We start from the raw sequence: 17,844 nt of genomic DNA on the forward strand, positions 1-17,844 counted from the left end.
GTAATATATAACGATTCTGCCAGTTCACTGCCTTAACTGATTATTATTAATAATAATAATAATAATAAAGATAATAATAATAAATCCGGCTATTGTGTAGAGTATTTTAAGCATACAGAAAACAGATTGGAAGTGGGGAAGTCAATATACTAAGTTACACAATAGACTGACTAGAATGACAATTAAAAATAACAAAACCTTAAGAATTCAATACTTAATAATAATGCAGTGATGAAGATGATATGAAATTGTAATCAACCTTAATTGGATAATAGTCAAAACTAATGATTGATGAGGGAGCTGGAGAAATGTTAGACAAGAATGAAAAAACAAAAATAAAAACAGGAAAATAACCCATTGTTCTGATCTAGCAAAATATTATTATTATTATTACCTTTATGGTAGATTACAAGTTTTCTACTAAGAAGCACTTTTCTCATTATCACAAAGAGTAACTTTATAATCTATGACCATATAATTATAATTACACAAAACTATTTAAACAATCTTTTTGATAACATGATTCAAACAATTCATTTTATCCATTTTGAAAGAAAATTAAAATGAAATTCTAAAAATCTTTAATGAAAATGATATTTTACATAATAAATGTAAATAACAATGGCAAAGAGATTCCACTTGAATCATAACCCAAATTTATCATGAAGAACAAAAAAGTAAATTATCAGTCAAGATGTGATCTCAATTACAGGAATGAATTGAATTAATGAAGTAATTACTAAACAATTTACTCCAGTGTGTATATACATGTGTCTGTGTACACATATACACACACAGGTGCAAATATAGCTGTGTGGTAAAAAGCTTGCTTTCCAAACCACATGGCCTCTTGGGCAAGTGTCTTCTACCATAACCACAGGCCAACTAAAACCATGGAAATGAATTTCGTAGATGGGAACTGAAATAAACTTATCGCGTGTGTGTGTGTGTGTGTAACTTAGCAGTTAGGCAAAAGAGACTAATAGAATAAGTACCAGGCTTTTAAAAAAAAAAAGTACTGGGGTTGATTCATTCAATTAAAATTCTTCAAGGTTGGCCTCAGCATGGCTGCAGTCTAAGGAAAGAAAATAAATGTTTTTGATATCAAGAGAAGAGAAGAATTATTCAACTGAATCACCGTGTCCAAAATATTTATAACGAAATTCAACAAGATTTAATATGACAGGCATGGCCGTGCAGTGAGGCTTATTCTTCAACCGTATAGCTTCAGATTCAGTTCCACTATACGGCACTTTGGGCAAGTGTCTTCTGCCAGAGCCCCTGGGCCAACCAAGGCTTTGTGAATGCATTTTGTAGATGGAGATTGCATGTGTGTCTGTGTCCTCATTTTTTTGTCTGTTTTCCATGCTGGGAAACCATCCACCATGGGGTGGATGGTTTGACAGGAGCTGGCAAGCTGGAGGGCTGCACCAGGCCCCAGTTGTTTGTTTTGGTATAGTTTCTGTGGCTGGATGCCCTTCCTCATGCCGGTACTGGCATTGGTGCTCTTAACATGCCACTGACACAGGTGTTTATGAGGAACCAGCATGGGTGTGACACCATATATATATATATAATATATATATATATAATATATATATATATATATATATGTATGTATGTATGTATGTATGGGCGCAGGAGTGGCTGTGTGGTAAATAGCTTGCTTACCAACCATATGGTTCGGGGTTCAGTCCCACTGCGTGGCACCTTGGGTAAATGTCTTCTACTATAGCCTCAGGCCGACCATAGCCTTGTGAGTGGATTTGTTAGATGGAAACTGAAAGAAGCCCGTCGTATATATATATATGTGTGTATGTGTGTGTGTCTGTGTTTGTCTCCCCCACATCGCTTGACAACTAATGCTGGTGTGTTTGCGTCCCCGTAACTTAGCAGTTACGATAGAATAAGTACTAGGATTACAAAGAACAAGTCCTGGGGTTGATATGCTCGACTAAAGGCGATGCTCCAGCATGGCCGCACTCAAATGACTGAAACAAGTAAAAGAGTAAAAGAATATATATATATATGATATTAATAATATCAAAGGGTAATCTGAAATATTAGAAATTTCCATTACCAGTGGCCCAGCATGTAAAAGTTTAGTCAATAGACTGGTCCAGGAGATAGATGGTAAATGTTTTTATTTTTTATTCCCTTCGAAATGTTATCCCTAATAGTGGTTTGGAATTTAACTGCCCTCTCTAGCAAGTAAGGAGTCCTATGATGGATGCCTCTTATGTGTTTAAATGTACACTGTATTTATATATATATATATATATATATATATATATATATGTATAAGATGTGTAAAAGATTCGCGCAAGGTCGTTGCCAGTACCGCCTGACTGGCCCCATGTTGGTGGCACGTAAAAGCACCCACTACACTCTTGGAGTGGTTGGCAATATGAAGGGCATCCAGCTGTAGAAACTCTGCCAGATCAAGATTGAAGCCTAGTGCAGCCTTCTGGTTTGCCAGCCCTCAGTCATTCGTCCAAACCATGCTAGCATAGAAAGCGGACGTTAAACGATGATGATGTATATATATATATATGTATAGAGAGAGTGAGAGAAGGTGTGTATGTGGGTGTTTTTGTTGGTCCCTTGCTACCACCTGGCAATGGGAGTTAGTTTGTTTATGTCCCCATGACATATCAGTTCAGTGGAAGACTGATAGAGTAAGTACCAGCCTTTTCAAAAAATAAGTTCTGGGATCAATTTGTTCAGCTAAAATGGTGCCCCAGCATGACCGTAGTACAACCACTGAAACAAGTAGAAAGGTAAATGGTAAAAGATTCTCACAATGGGTGCAGAGGTTGCTGTATGATTTTAAGTATTTCACATTAACTATGCAAGTTTCGGGCTCAATCCCACAGCATGGTTTGTGAATAGAACCGCAGCATCTGAATGAACTCATAAATAATAGGGGGGAGGGGTGCAGCACTGATGAGAAATAAGCAAACTGTAGATGTGTTCAATATGTTTGTGACATATTTAAGCAATGTCAAAAGGCAAGTTCATTGCAGATTACCATGGAAAAAGAAAAAAAACATATATATATGTGGATGTATATATATATATATATATATATATGGAAGTATGCTGTGCGTGAGAAGAACAGGCAGGACAAGTGAGACCATAACCCGTGGCCTCTACATGGGATGTAGCCAGTCCACTTATGCATACCTTTCCTTCTTGGGACACAAAACTCTACTTGTGAAGACCTGTTGAGGCAAGTGAGAATCGAAATCGATCAACATCAATGGAAATTGCAGCTGTGATACCAGTGCCGGTGGCACGTAAGAGAACCATCCGTTCGTGGCTATTGCCAGCCTCGCCTGGCCCCTGTGCTGGTGGCACGTAAAAAGCACCATCCGATCGTGGCCGTTTGCCAGCCTTGTCTGGCACGTAAAAAGCACCCACTACACTCACGGAGTGGTTGGCGTTAGGAAGGGCATCCAGCTGTAGAAACATTGACAGATCAGACTGGGCATGGTTTCCCAGACCCCAACTGAACCGTCCAACCCATGCTAGCATGGAAAGCGGACGCTAAATGATGATGATGATATATATATATATATAAATAAAGGTGGCGAGCTGGCAGAAATATTAGCATGCCGTGTGAAATGCTTAGTGATAGTTTGTCTGCCTTTACATTCGGAGTTCAAATTCTGCTGAGGCTGTCTTTGCTTTTCATCCTTTCAGGGTCGATAAATTAAGTACCAGTTGTGTACTGGGTCGATCTAATCAACTGGCCCCCATCCCCCAAAATTTTGGGGCTTGTGCCTAGAGTAGAAAAGAATATATATCACCGTGATAATTGAGACTGACCAGGCCATCAGATGGTGTTACACATCGCTGGTCACAATGCGCTTTGCATTGTTTTAGCCTTCAAATGATGCCACCCCTCTGGCTAAGTTGAGCAGGCCAACAGAAGAAAGAGTGAGAGAAAGTTGTGGAGAAAGAGTACAGCAGGGATCGCCACCACCTCCTGCCAGAGCCTTGTGGAGCTTTAGGTGTTTCCGCTCAATAAACACTCACAACGCCCGGTCTGGGAATTGAAACCGCAATCCTACAACTGCAAGTCCGCTGCCCTAACCACTGGGCCATTGCACCTATATATATGTGTGTGTGTGTCTGTACTTATTGAGGACCCTCCGGTTGAATACGATGTAGGGCATTCAGCTTTTGCCAACTGACCTACACAAATGATTTGTTTATAGTGATCAAATGTATGCACTGTTTACTCATTCCCTCCATCAAATAGATGTTATCTGAACAGGTGTATGGTGTACCACGCATCAGGTGCTGAAGTGATTGCAGAGAACATTAGATGACATGTTCTGCTTATGAACACAATGCACCACCCAGTCTAGATATTGAAACCATGATCTTGAGATTCTGATTGCAACACCCCCAATCACTAGGCTGTATATATTTTAATATTTTTTTACTTGTTTTAGTCATTTGCCTGCAGCCATGCTGGAGCACTGCCTTTCAGTGGAACAAATCGATTCCAGGACTTATTCCTAGAATAAGCTTGGCACATATTCTATTAGTCGATTTTGCTGAACTGTTAAGTTATGGGGACATAAACACACACACACACATATATATATATATATATACATACATACATACACACACAACTTCTTTCAGTTTCCGCCAACCAAATCCACTCGCAAGGCTTTGGTTGACCTGAGGCTATGGTAGAAGACACTTGCCCAAGGTGTCACACAGTGGGGCTGAACCTAGAAGCATGTGGAAACAAGCTTCTTACCATACAACTACACCATATATATATATATATATACACACACACACACACACACACACACACACGCACGTGTGTGTGTGTGTTCGGAAAAATAGAAATAGCTTTTCCACCTTAATAATTAGATGTTCAAAACCTGAAATTCTTCAAGTGGAAAAATTATCAGAAAAGCTATTTCTATTCATTTTTTCAAATATAGAATACTCTACCAAGGGCTACTTCTTATTCTACTATGTGTGTGTATATATATATATATACATAGACACACACATATATATTTATATATATATATATACATACACACACAGTATATAGGGATGGTTATAAACTGGGTTCAGGTTTACTACATCGAGTAGGAGCACCTAAGATTACTGAGGGTGAGCAATCCCACTATAGTTTATCCAACGGGTAAATCCCAGGTTAGCATCACTGGATTATGAATATTTTCAGTAGTAGTTCGCTTCAGACTACATCTGTGGACCGACCTTGAATTAAGGGTGTATAGTCGAAAATACCTTGATACAAATGTAACTATGCAGCAGAAACGTGTTGGTCATATCTCAACCAATTATGCTGTATAATTAACTGTCTAAAAAGACTCCGCCAGTTACGACGACGAGGGTCCCAGCTGATACGATCAACGGAACAGCTTGCCCCTGAAATTAACGTGCAAATGGCTGAGCATTCCACAGACACGTGTACCCTTAACGTAGTTCTCGGGGATAATCAGCGCGACACAGAGAGTGACAAGGCTGACCCTTTGAAATACAAGTACAACTCATTTTTGCCAGCTGAGTGGACTGGAGCAACATGAAATAAAGTGTCTTGCTCAAGGACACAACGCGTCACCGGGAATCGAACTCACAACCTTACGATCATGAGTCGAATGCCCTAACCACTAAGCCACGCGCCCTCACATAATTAACTGTAAAAATAAGCAGATATACCAATCTCTATATTTAATGTAACTGTCTTATATACATACATATAGGTACAGGCATAGCTGTGTGTTTAAATATAGGTACAGTTATGGCTGTGCTTTACAATCTGAATTCAAATCCCCCTGAAGTTTATTTTCTTTTCCTTTCAGGACTTGAGACAAAATAAAGTATTAGTACATAGGTTGATGTACTCAACTAACCGATCTTCACCAAATTACTAGTCTTGTGCCTCAATTAGAAATTAAAGATGTAATTTCGATCTGAGGACTTCCACCTCACCTGTTTCTGATCAAGAAATGTTTCCACATGGCCAGACAAGTGAACTCGCATCAGCTGGCACAAAGCCACCTCTCTCAATACTACTACCACTACTACCCCACTCAGTTGAGGTGGAGTCTTCTCTTGCAAGGTGCTTGATGACCTCACTGGTGCTGTTGCCATGTAAAAAGCACAGAGTACAATCTGTAAAAGTGTTTGGTTGTTAGGAAAGGCGTCCAGCCATCTAAACCATATCAAAGCAGACAATAAAGTTTGGTGCAGTTCTTATTTCTTTATTGTCCACAAGGGGGTAAACATAGAGGGGACAAACAAGGACAGACAAAGGGATTAAGTTGATTACAATCGACCCCAGTGCATAACTGGTACTTAATTTATCAACTCCGAAAGGATGAGAGGCTAAGTCGACCTCGGCGGAATTTGAACTGAGAACCTAATGGCAGATGAAATACTGCTAAGCATTTCACCTGGTGTGCTAACGATTCTGCCAGTTCTTTAGCTACCCAGCTCCTGTAAAACCATCCAACCCATGCTGGCATGAAAGGTAGATGTTAAATAATGAGGATTTCCCCACCACTTTTTTTTTTTTTTTACTTGTTTTGGGCATTTACCAAGATAAAAATATCCTGAAAACATTCTATAGAATCTAATAAAAATTATGTTTGCAGTTGAATCTCACAAATGAAAAACAGAATCAAAACAGATATGAAATCTAATGCGACAATTCCAATGGATAATGAATAAAAATCAACTGAAAGATGGATTTAAGTGACACCATTAATATTCCAGGAAGAACTATATAACAGTAATTTATATTTTTTTCTTTTTCTTTTGCAAGCATGTTTGTATGACTGATTTTGTATTTCTCTTCATTTTCAGTTATGTTCAATGTCAGTAAACAACAGCCATATTGTCAGTACAGAGGAATCTTTTACTTGCTGCTGTTAAAATCTACCAACTTGAATAACTACCTAGAGCAGCGATTCTCAACTGGGATTCATATGGCTCTTGGAGGTCCATACAAGATTTTGTTGGTTATGTGCAATAAATTGGTTGTAATTCTACAATATACAAAATATTGTAAATTTTTTCATACAATCCCTCTCTTTTACTCGTTTCAGTCATTTGACTGTGGCCATGCTAGAACACTGCCATTTTAGTCAAGCAAATCGACCCCAGGACTTATTCTTTGTAAGCCTAGTACTTATTCTATCAGTCTCTTTTGCCGAACTGCTAAGTTGCAGGGACGTAAATACACCAGCATCAGTTGTCAAGCGATGGTGGGGGGAGGGGACAAACACACACACATTATATATATATATATATATATATATATATATATATATATATATGACGGGCTTCTTTCAGTTTCCGTCTACCAAATCCACTCACAAGGATCTGGTCGGCCCAAGGCTATAGTAGAAGACACTTGCACAAGGTGTCACGCAGCGGGTCTGAACCCAAAAACATGTGGCTGGTAAGCAAGCTACTTACCACACAGCCTCTCCTAATAATATTTTAAAAATTATTTTTTAATTAAAAAAAATGTCATAGGATTCTTTAAGTATCAAATGGCTATAGGGTCCAGTAGAGTAAAATACGAATCGAAGGGGTCCACAGGTAAAAGACGATTGAGAACCACTGATCTAGGGGCTTCCTCACAGAGGTTATTGCAATGAATAAGCAATAAGCATAATTTACAATGTAAAAGAGAAAAAAAAAATAGCCACAACTTACCATTAGTGTCATATATGACTCTTTATCATAACTAGAATTTCTCTTTTTGTAAAAGTGCACAACTATCACAGCAACTAGTAGTAAAACCACACTAGTACAAATGATACTAATCAAAGAAAGAGCAATAGTTTTCCAAGGGGTTGTATCCTGATTAATAGTTGTTACTAGAGCAGGTTGGTTCATCCGAGGTTTCGTGTAATCAATATTCGGATCATGGTGTATCACTGGTTTTTGTGGATCCGGTTTCCAGTACGGATGATGTACCCTGCTTTTGTTTTGCTGTTTATGTTTGCCACCGACTACAAAACGATTGAACTCCACAAAGGGCCCGCATGAGAGATCTTCGTAAGGACTGCAGGGGCTGCGAATTATCTCGTTGTCAGGACAAGTTGAACAGTTAACGCATTTTTTAAATGTAGTATTGTAGTAAGTGTTTGGTGGACAGTGATTATGTGCAGCGAGTGTAAACGCTACCGATAGCGTCATGACAAATGCTACAAGATTCATGATGACGTTAACCTGAATAAATAAAAAGAAAAGATACAAAAAGAAAATTAGAGATGCTTACATCAATTAGAAAATGTAGTTAACATTTAATTAGTAAAATTTAAAAGCTTTCTAAACTATCATGTAGAGAAAAGGAACTCTTAACCTAATCCTTCTAAATAACCCCTCTAGTATCTGTGACACGATTAAGCCATAAGTATTCAGATTACTCTGCCAAATATAACGCTTATTTATTCACAGTGTTTTGAATTAATCTTGAATTTACTACCTTGTAGCTTCAAACTTTCAATGATGTGGTTGTGTATACGTAAATATACTTTCTTCCAAGTAACTTACTACCTGACTTTCCACTGCCCTCAATATATATGTGTGTGTATATATATATATATATATATATATATATATATATATATATATTGTGATTGTTCCAGTTTCAGCTCATGAGCTGTGGCCATGCTGGGGCACCAAACTTATTTAATACATACATGGTATTGTGTGCTACTAATCTATTATATAAAATCTGTTCTGTCTGTCTGTGTGTGTCATCTAGGATCTCAGGTATCCTCCATCCGATTGCACTCAAATTTGATATGTAGATACCGATGGTATCAGGGCGTGCATAAGTCTTGAAAAAATTACAAAAATCGATCGATAAAGCCGTGGGATAGTGCCTTTATAAAATCGGTTTTCTTGGAATAGAAAACAAGTCTATCTTTATCTCTTCTTTTGCTGGTGCCTCTAAATTAGGTTAAATCAGTGTTTCTCAAAGGGGAGGCCTATGGGACAGTCAGACAAGTTGTTTTGAGAAAATTTGGTTCAAATGTTTGACAACTCAGCACTGTCCATTGGACGGGGGGGGGGGCGTTTTGCTCATAGTTTCATATGTTGAGAAATACCTTAAACATATTCATCAGGCACAAATCACATATGATATGTTTGACTAGAACTGGCAAGCTGAAGAGCTGCGCCAGATACCATAGTCTGATTTGTCTTAGTTTCAATGGGTGGATACCCTTACTAAAGCCACCCACTTTAAGGGGGTAATGGGTGTGTGTGTGTGTTTTTTTTTAAATTTTCTCTTCTTTTGCAGGCATAGGTGTGTGATAGGGTTCTGTGCTATTGCATGCCATGTTGGGCAAGTCTTGTCTATTACAGCTCCAAGCCAACTAAAGCCTTGTGGGTAGATTTGGTGGACAGAAACTGAAGGAAGCCTGTTGTGTGTTTGCACATGCATGTGCATGTATATTTGTGTGCATTAGGGTGTACACATGTCTAGCCGAAGGTTGTAAATGCACTTAAGTTATACGAGGTTGTTCATTTCCAGTTTTCCATAAAAAAAAAACAGTTACAGGGAAAGTGGAAAATATTATCTTGCTTGGAAACAAAGGAGGGTTAGTGAGTGTAAAGGCATCCAGCAAAGGAAAAATCAGCCTCAACAAATACTTCATCTGGTCCACACACAAATATGGCAAAATGGACATTAAATGATGATAATGATGGTGATGATGACAGTGATTTTGTGCATATACACAAATATTCACCTCACACTATTTTTGAAAATTCTAGAATTACTTTAAATTACTGTAAATAAATGCAAATAAATCTTAGAAAAAAAAACTCAGTTTTCACCTTCCATTTCTTCATCTTGTACTCATATGGAATCAAAAACTACTACTTCGACACACACATTGTGTATATATGTGTGTGTGTGTGTGTGTGTATATATATATAGGTGAATGGCTTAGTGGTTAAGGTGTTGCACTCACGATTGTGAGTTCACGAGTTCAATTCCTACACCGGGTGGTGTGTCGTGTTCCTGAGCAAAGCACATTATTTCATGTTGCTCTGCGGATCATTTCGACATCTGACATGTGGCACCTGTTTCTATCTGTGCAAGTAATGTCGATCTGATGGAGGGAATGAGTTTATATGTCTCCACAAATATTTGATCGCTATAAACAAATCGTCTCTGTGGTTCTTCGGTAAAGAAATTGTCAAATCTTCATATATCGTCTAACGATGGGAGAGTCCATCATATCTATAATTACACATGCAGATATATAAGCTTTAGAATAGGTACACCATTACCCTGTATTTTGAAAAAGGGCAACTAAAAGGGTGATGACACCTACTCAACTTATTGAGCAAGGAAAAGATGATATAAAATGATGACAACAGCAAAATGTATATATGTATATAGAAGCGTACAAGTGTATGTGTACACACATGTACATAATTCCAATAGTCTATAATTGACGACCATAGTCCAAAGCAATATAGTAGGATAGCTATAATTTGATAGATTTAAATTAAATAATCAATGTTAGTACTACCTATTATAAATCAGTGACTGGAAAACCTGTCAGAAACTAAAGTGTTCTGAAGATTAAATCAATTCCAGGAAGTTGTAAAATATGATGTTTATCTTATGTTAGCCATTAAAATAAGTCAGTAATGATCTCAAACTGTATGTGCAAAAAATGTCTTTAAAAACCCCAGCAAACTTCACATGTGTGTGTAGACACACACACACACATACATACGAATATACATACATATGTTTCTTTTTCTAAGATCTAAACCATTTAATTTCTCATTCCTTTTGTTATTGAAGTAATATTTTTGAAAGACTGATAAAAAAGAAAAAAAAAAGACAACTTTTTTATTCAAATATTAAAGTTACGATATAAAGCTTATAATTTACTGAGGCATCATGATACAAAAAAAAAACAAGACACATGCATATAAATATACATATATATATATATATAATGTGTGAGAGAGAGAGAGATACCTACACACCCCATTGACATAAATGAATTTTAAGACAAAATTTTAAAAAAAAAAAAAACAGTAAAGGAACACTGTAAATTTACATTTACAGTTCACAATAGGCTTAAAAAAAGAAAAGAAAAATTTACAATTCATATTTCAAACATTTTTATTCAAATTTTTACAGAATATTAATGTAGATGTATGTCTGTCTGTCTGTCTGCACAGAAACAGGTCTGTGTACGTGGGTGAATATATACATAAGCTTGTGTGTGTTTTGATTATATATATATATATATATGTGTGTGTGTATATATATATATATATATATATATATACATACACACATACACATTCTGTGCTAAGTACGTGTTTGCATAGTATGTACATGTAAATATATATATATATATATATATATATAGTGTGTCTGTGAGAGAGAGGAGAGAGAATGCATATATGGTGTGTGCGTGTGTGTGAGAGAGTGAGGAGGGGAGAGAGAGAAACGGCAATGAAAAGAAGCTTCTGCTGCTAATTAACATAAAAACACAGCTTTTGCATCATGTACTTTTCTCATCATTTAAACTCAGATGTGCGAACATACACACAACTCTTTGCATAGAGGTATATCGATACACATATAAATACGTGGATATATACATACACATCATACACACACACACATGCAAGTATACCATCGCATATACATATACATACATGTCAATAGACATACTTATCATACCTCCATATATAAAGAATACACAGGAGATGTTTGTAAAACTTTTGAGCAATGCAGGTGAAGAATTAATCAAAATATGCAAGGTGGTGTCAATACAGAAAAGACAAAAGATATCGTATTCTTACATAGGTTGTTTAACACTCTAACATTCTATTTTCATTTATGCGCCCTTTTCAAGCCAAACCAGGCTCATGGGTTCAGTTTCCTGGTTTCTACGGCGTATGTGTTCCCCCCAGTTGGATGGGACGCCAGTCCATCGCAGCATTACTCAAGAAACAGGAAGAAAGAGTGAGAGACAGTTGGGGCGAAAAAGTACAACAGGGGTCACCACCATCCCTGCCAGAGCCTTGTGGAGCTTTTAGGTGTTTTCGCTCAATAAACACACACAACACCCGGTTTGAGAATCGAAACCGCGATCCCCCGACCGCGAGTCCACTGCCCTAACCACTGGGCCATTGCGCCTCCACTCTTAACATTTATACCAGCCATATTCATCCAAAATATTCTAGCTGTTGTATGACCAAACTGGCCAGATCCAGCCTCACACACACACACCTATCTCACAATGTCGTTCTAAAATAAACAATCATATCATTGAAATCTCAAAGCTATGAAAAAATGAGTAATTAAAATCAATGAGACTAAATAAAAAATGTAAAGGTTAACGATTCCATGGTATTTTGGGATTTGAGATTAATCTCCTTTTGAATAAGATATATAAAATACTCAGTGGAGTTCAGAAATCCTGGTTTATTGGCAAACCAATAAGAACTTTCTTCTGAAATTTTAGAGGATTATTTAACAAACTATGTAAGATAGCATAAGGCAATGGTTTTAGTTTGTCCTGTTGTGACATCATTGTAAATATTTTTGACTGACTACACTTGGACATGGCTTAACCCTACAACATTTAAACTGGCCACATGCAGCCCCATATTGTGATGATACTAAAAAATAAGCAATTATATCATCAAAATCTCAAATAATACACAATTCGAAATAATGCAAATCAATAATTCTTTGTATCAGTCATTTGACTGCGGCCACACTAGAGCACCGCCTGTAGTTGAACAAATAGACCTCAGGACTCAATCTTTGTAAGCCAAGTTATTTATTCTATCGGACTGTCTTGCTGAATTGATAAGTTATAGGGACATAAACACACCAACATCGGTCTGGACAAACAGACACACAAATACATATACATACATAATCATTTAATGTCTTTTGTCCATGCTGGCATGGGTTGGACAGTTTGACTGGGCTGGCATGCTGTGCCAGGATCCAGTCTGATTTGGCACTGTTTTCTACGGCTGAAATGCCCTTCCTAATGCTAACCACTCCAAGAGTGAAATAAGTGCTTTTATGTGCCAATGGCACAGGTGCCATTTGCACAACATTGGTATCTGCCATGACTGCGATTTTGCTTGGCTTGATGGGTCTTCTCAAGCAAGACATAATGCCAAAAGGTCTTGGTCATTGCTTCCGTGAGGCCTAACACTCAAAAGGAGCTCGACCACTTTGCCTCCATGAGGCCCAACACTTGGAAGAAACTCGGCCACCTCATGACGGGCTTCTTTCAGTTTCTGTCTACCAAATCCACTCACAAGGCTCTGGTCAGCCTGAGGCTATATTAGAAGACACTCGCCCAAAGTGCCACGCAATAGGACTGAACCCGGAACCATGTGGTTGGAAAGCACAGCCACTCCTGCACCTACAAGTATAACATTTGGCAAAAATAAACCTTAATACTAATGGGTTAAAGCTTTCATAAACATCTCATTTTTTACACACAATACTTAAAGAGTAGCATCGTAGGCAAGCATCTACAGTGGCCCATCGCGAACTAAAGCCTCATCAATGGATTTCATGGATGGAAACTGAAAAAAGCTGGTTGTAAATAACTGATACAAGTAGAGGTGATTCTACAGTGTACTGACACCCGAACTTCTGTGGTACTAAAAGACACTTAGTCCTGGTTGAAAAGCAGTTGGTGATGAAAAGAACAGCCAGCTAAAATCTTACTAACAAAGAATCCACAACATTTACTTTAACAGAGGTGGTGGTTTCTATTACCTATTTATTATCAGTTGCTGTTTCCAATGAGAGATTGGAGTAGCAGGGCACTTCAGGGAAGTGCCCAACCCATGCTAGCATGAAAAGGAAAAAGGACATAAAAAAAAAAAGTGATGGTAGTTAATGAATGTGGCTATATGCACGAGTATGACTGAGTCGTGAAGTAGTTTGCTCCCCAACCACATGGTTCTGGGTTTGTTCCCACTGAATAGCATCTTGAGTGAACATCTTTTTACTTTAGCCCTGGGCACCCAAAGCTTTGTGAGTGGATTAGCTAGACAGAAACTGAAAGAAGCCCTGCGAGCTGGCAGAAACGTTAGCATGCCGGGCGAAATGCTTATTGGTATTTCGTCTGTCATTACATTCTGATTTCAAATTCCGCTAAGGTAGACTTTGCCTTTCATCCTTTCGGGGTTGATAAATTAAGTTCCAGTTATGCACTGGGGTCGATGTAATCGACTTAATCCCTTTTTGTCCTTGTTTGTCCCCTCTATGTTTAGCCCCTTGTGGGCAATAAAGAAATGAGAAACTGAAAGAAGCCCATCATGTGTGTGTGTGTGTACCATTGTTCAGTAACCAGCAAGCTGGTTTGTTTACATCCCCATAACTTTGCAGTTTTATATAAAAAGACTGATAGAATATTTGTCTTAAAACAGAAATATAATAATGGGAATTGACTCATTTGAAAACCCCTTCAAGGTCGGGGTCACAGCATGGTCGCAATCCAACAACAGAAACAAGTAAAAGATGAATGTAAAACTAGTGAGCGGAGCTAAATATAAAAGGGTAAAGACCCACTTTGATCATGAATGACCATGGGATTGAACCTAGGAAGTTCCTGATCGAGGCACAGGTCCGGACAAGGTTATTTATGGAAGACCAGCACTTGCCCACATGTACCAGTCTTCCTTCTCCATGCTACTGATGTTATATCCAAGGGAAAGGCAAAGGTTGATACAGCTTGGCACCAATGACATCACAATTCATATATACAGTTGAATGAATTGGGAGTAATGTGAAATAAAGTGTCTTGCTCAAGAACACAATACACAACCCGGTATGGGAATTAAACTCACTACCTCATGATTGTGAGCCCAATACTCTAACCACTGAGCCATGTGCCTTCACTGGTGGTAAATATAAGACTTGAGAATGAATGCAAGAAGACTGCATCTCCACTATTCCAGTTTAGTTAATTACATGCTTATATTGACATGATTCGACTTATTCCTATAGCAGTCCAATTACTATCATTATTAAAGATGAAACATTCGTAAGGTGTAATTATGGGTTTTTTTAATGCTTGCAGCTAGTAAGCAACAGAACAGCTCCAGTTTATAAATAAATAATATTCTATCCACAACCTTACAAAAAGCTTAGGTGAAATTATCTTCATATTGCATTATTTTTCTCTTGCTGCCATTTTGTGTGTTTTACTGGTTGCACTATTGAGGGCGTTTCTTAAGGAGTTTCTGGTGAATTTGTCAATATAAGGACATCCTTTTGAAAAGGAAACATTTGAGTCACAGGCATGGCTGTGTGGTAAGAAGTTTGCTTCCCAATCACATGGTTTTGGTTTCAGTCCTACTGAGTGGCACCTTGGGCAAGCTTTTTCTCTAGTTTCATGCTGATAAAAAATGCTTTGTGAGTAAATATGGTAAGCAGAAACTGAAATAAATTCATTGTGCTTGCTTTGTGTGTGTATATTACCTTTGAAGTGCGAGTAGATGAAACAGGGACAACCGAAGAAGGGGAATATTCTCTATGTTGTTATGTCTCATTTCTGTTTTTTCGTTGTTTGAAAAAAAGCTTGTTTCTGTTTTTGTTTCTCATTGTGTTCAATGTTTTTTTGATGTCCTGTACCCATATATGCATGTATATATGCATATATTTATATATTAATTATATAGCAAAATTTAGATTCAGATGAATAGGGTACTGAAGTAGCATGAAACGATTGTACTACACTACCTTGGATATCCTTGTTGCTTATTTTGATTATGTGTGTGTGTGTGTGTGGTGTGTGTGTGTGTGTGTGTGTGTGTGTGTATATATATAAATCAATAAAAACAATGTAATACTGAAAAGGAAAATTACAGTCATCAGTTAAGGAATGGAGTAGACAAGATCTGGGCTACATATGTTTCATAGCTAGCAGAACCTTGGAAGTGGTAAATATCAAAGTGAGGTGTATACTGCCGGTTACTCATCAAGCCAAGGGTATCTTGATTAAATGAAAGTTTACATTGTCACAAGAATGTACATGTTGACAAATGGAAGATTTGGAAGCAAACTTTCCACACCTCAATTCTTGAATCTTTATATTTATATATATATATATAGACCCTCCTCAGTCATGAATAACCATGGTATTGCACCAAGAAAATCCCCCACCCCACCAAGCACAAGTCTGGGCAAGTTTTATGGAAGATCAGCAGTCACCCATGCATACCGGACGCCCCTCTCCACGCCACCGATGTCATCCAAGGTGAAGGCAAAGGCCAAGGCCCATACAGCTTGGCACCAGTGATGTCGCAACCCATTTCTACAGTTGAGTGAATTGGAACAATGTGAAATAAAGTGTCTTGCTCAAGAACACGACACATAGCCCAGTCTGGGAATTGAGCTCACTACCTTGTGATTATGAGCCTGATGCTCAAACCACGGAGCTATTTGCCTTCACATATATACAGAAGTCACCCGACAGTAAATCAAAATTCCATAAATACTATCTGTAATTTTGTATTGACTCACATGGAAAAATGTGTCGCACATGAAGGACTTCAGTTTGAACAATTTTCATGAGGTTTCATATTTAATATGCTTTTATTAAATTTATTCAGTTTTTAAACATTAAATAAATCTGGGAATTGAATTAATCCTGTGCATGCATGTGTGTGTTTTGTCCAACTGTTGACTTTTTCCATGTTCAAACCAGGAAGATCTGACTAACCACAACAATCCTACAATGTCGTGCAAAATATAACCATCACATCACTGAAATCTCAACGTTATAAGATAAATGTATGACTAAATCAAAACAATGTGAATAAATTTAAGTATTACATTTGGCAGAGAAATCTGAATACTAAAGGGTTAAAGATGGCAAGGTGTGATTCCACTACTATTTTGTAAAAGAAAATCTAGTTTACTCTTTACTCTTTTACTTGTTTCAGTCATTTGACTGCGGCCATGCTGGAGCACCGCCTTTAGTCGAGCAAATCGATCCCGGGACTTATTCTTTGTAAGCCCAGTACTTATTCTATCGGTCTCTTTTTTGCCGAACCGCTAAGTGACGGGGACGTAAACACACCAGCATCGGTTGTCAAGCAATGCTAGGGGGACAAACACAGACACACAAACATACATATATATACATATATACGACAGGCTTCTTTCAGTTTCCGTCTACCAAATCCACTCACAGGGCATTGGTCGGCCCGGGGCTATAGCAGAAGACACTTGCCCAAGTGCCACGCAGTGGGACTGAACCCGGAACCATGTGGTTGGTTAGCAAGCTACATACCACACAGCCAAGTTCTGCTATAGTACATTTCGGAATTTGGGGATATATTCGAGTATTCCGGCATGCCGTTTCGGCGGAGGTAAAGAATACGCACACCAAGCGTTTTCGGCGCAACAAAAACTCTAACCCTAAGACTAAGACTAATTCTAACCCCTAAATACTGGGTGTGCATATTCTTTACTTTCGCCTGCCGTTTCTATGTAGTAGATGATCGTTGTGCGCGCACACACAAACAGGCGGCTGTGATACGAGGGAAATCCGGCTGCTATATCTAGCAATAAGTGTTGTGGTAGTAGTAGTAGTGGTGGTGGTTCAAAACCCATGCAGAAATGTTGCTTTCAGAATAAAACATGCTGATTCTGTTGGGTTTGGGGGAAAAGTCATCTCTTTTGGTGCCTTATAATTTAACACAATCACCCGTAAAATTTCCACTTATTTCTTTCTTATTTTTCTAAAATTTCCGTTGCGTCTTGCAACCTTTTCAATAGTTTTGACTTAA

At 38.0% G+C, this 17,844-nt stretch overlaps 1 protein-coding gene across 2 annotated transcripts in view; it reads right to left on the reverse strand.

Moving 5' to 3' along the window:
- Positions 1-17,844, reverse strand: part of LOC115214297 — a 58,247-nt gene that overhangs the window by 11,838 nt on the left and 28,565 nt on the right. Inside the window, exons 2-3 of one of the 2 annotated variants that reach the window (XM_036504752.1) lie at positions 7,729-8,247; positions 996-1,075 (exon numbers count right to left, since the gene is read on the reverse strand). In XM_036504752.1, the coding sequence (XP_036360645.1) occupies positions 1,034-1,075; positions 7,729-8,247 (561 nt within the window). In that variant the 3' untranslated portion in view covers positions 996-1,033. The remainder of the gene's footprint in view (positions 1-995; positions 1,076-7,728; positions 8,248-17,844) is intronic. The other variant, XM_029783453.2, reaches the window with a different exon arrangement.

This window comes from Octopus sinensis, linkage group LG7 (assembly GCF_006345805.1).
Source record: "Octopus sinensis linkage group LG7, ASM634580v1, whole genome shotgun sequence".
Classification (NCBI taxonomy): Eukaryota; Metazoa; Mollusca; class Cephalopoda; order Octopoda; family Octopodidae; genus Octopus; species Octopus sinensis.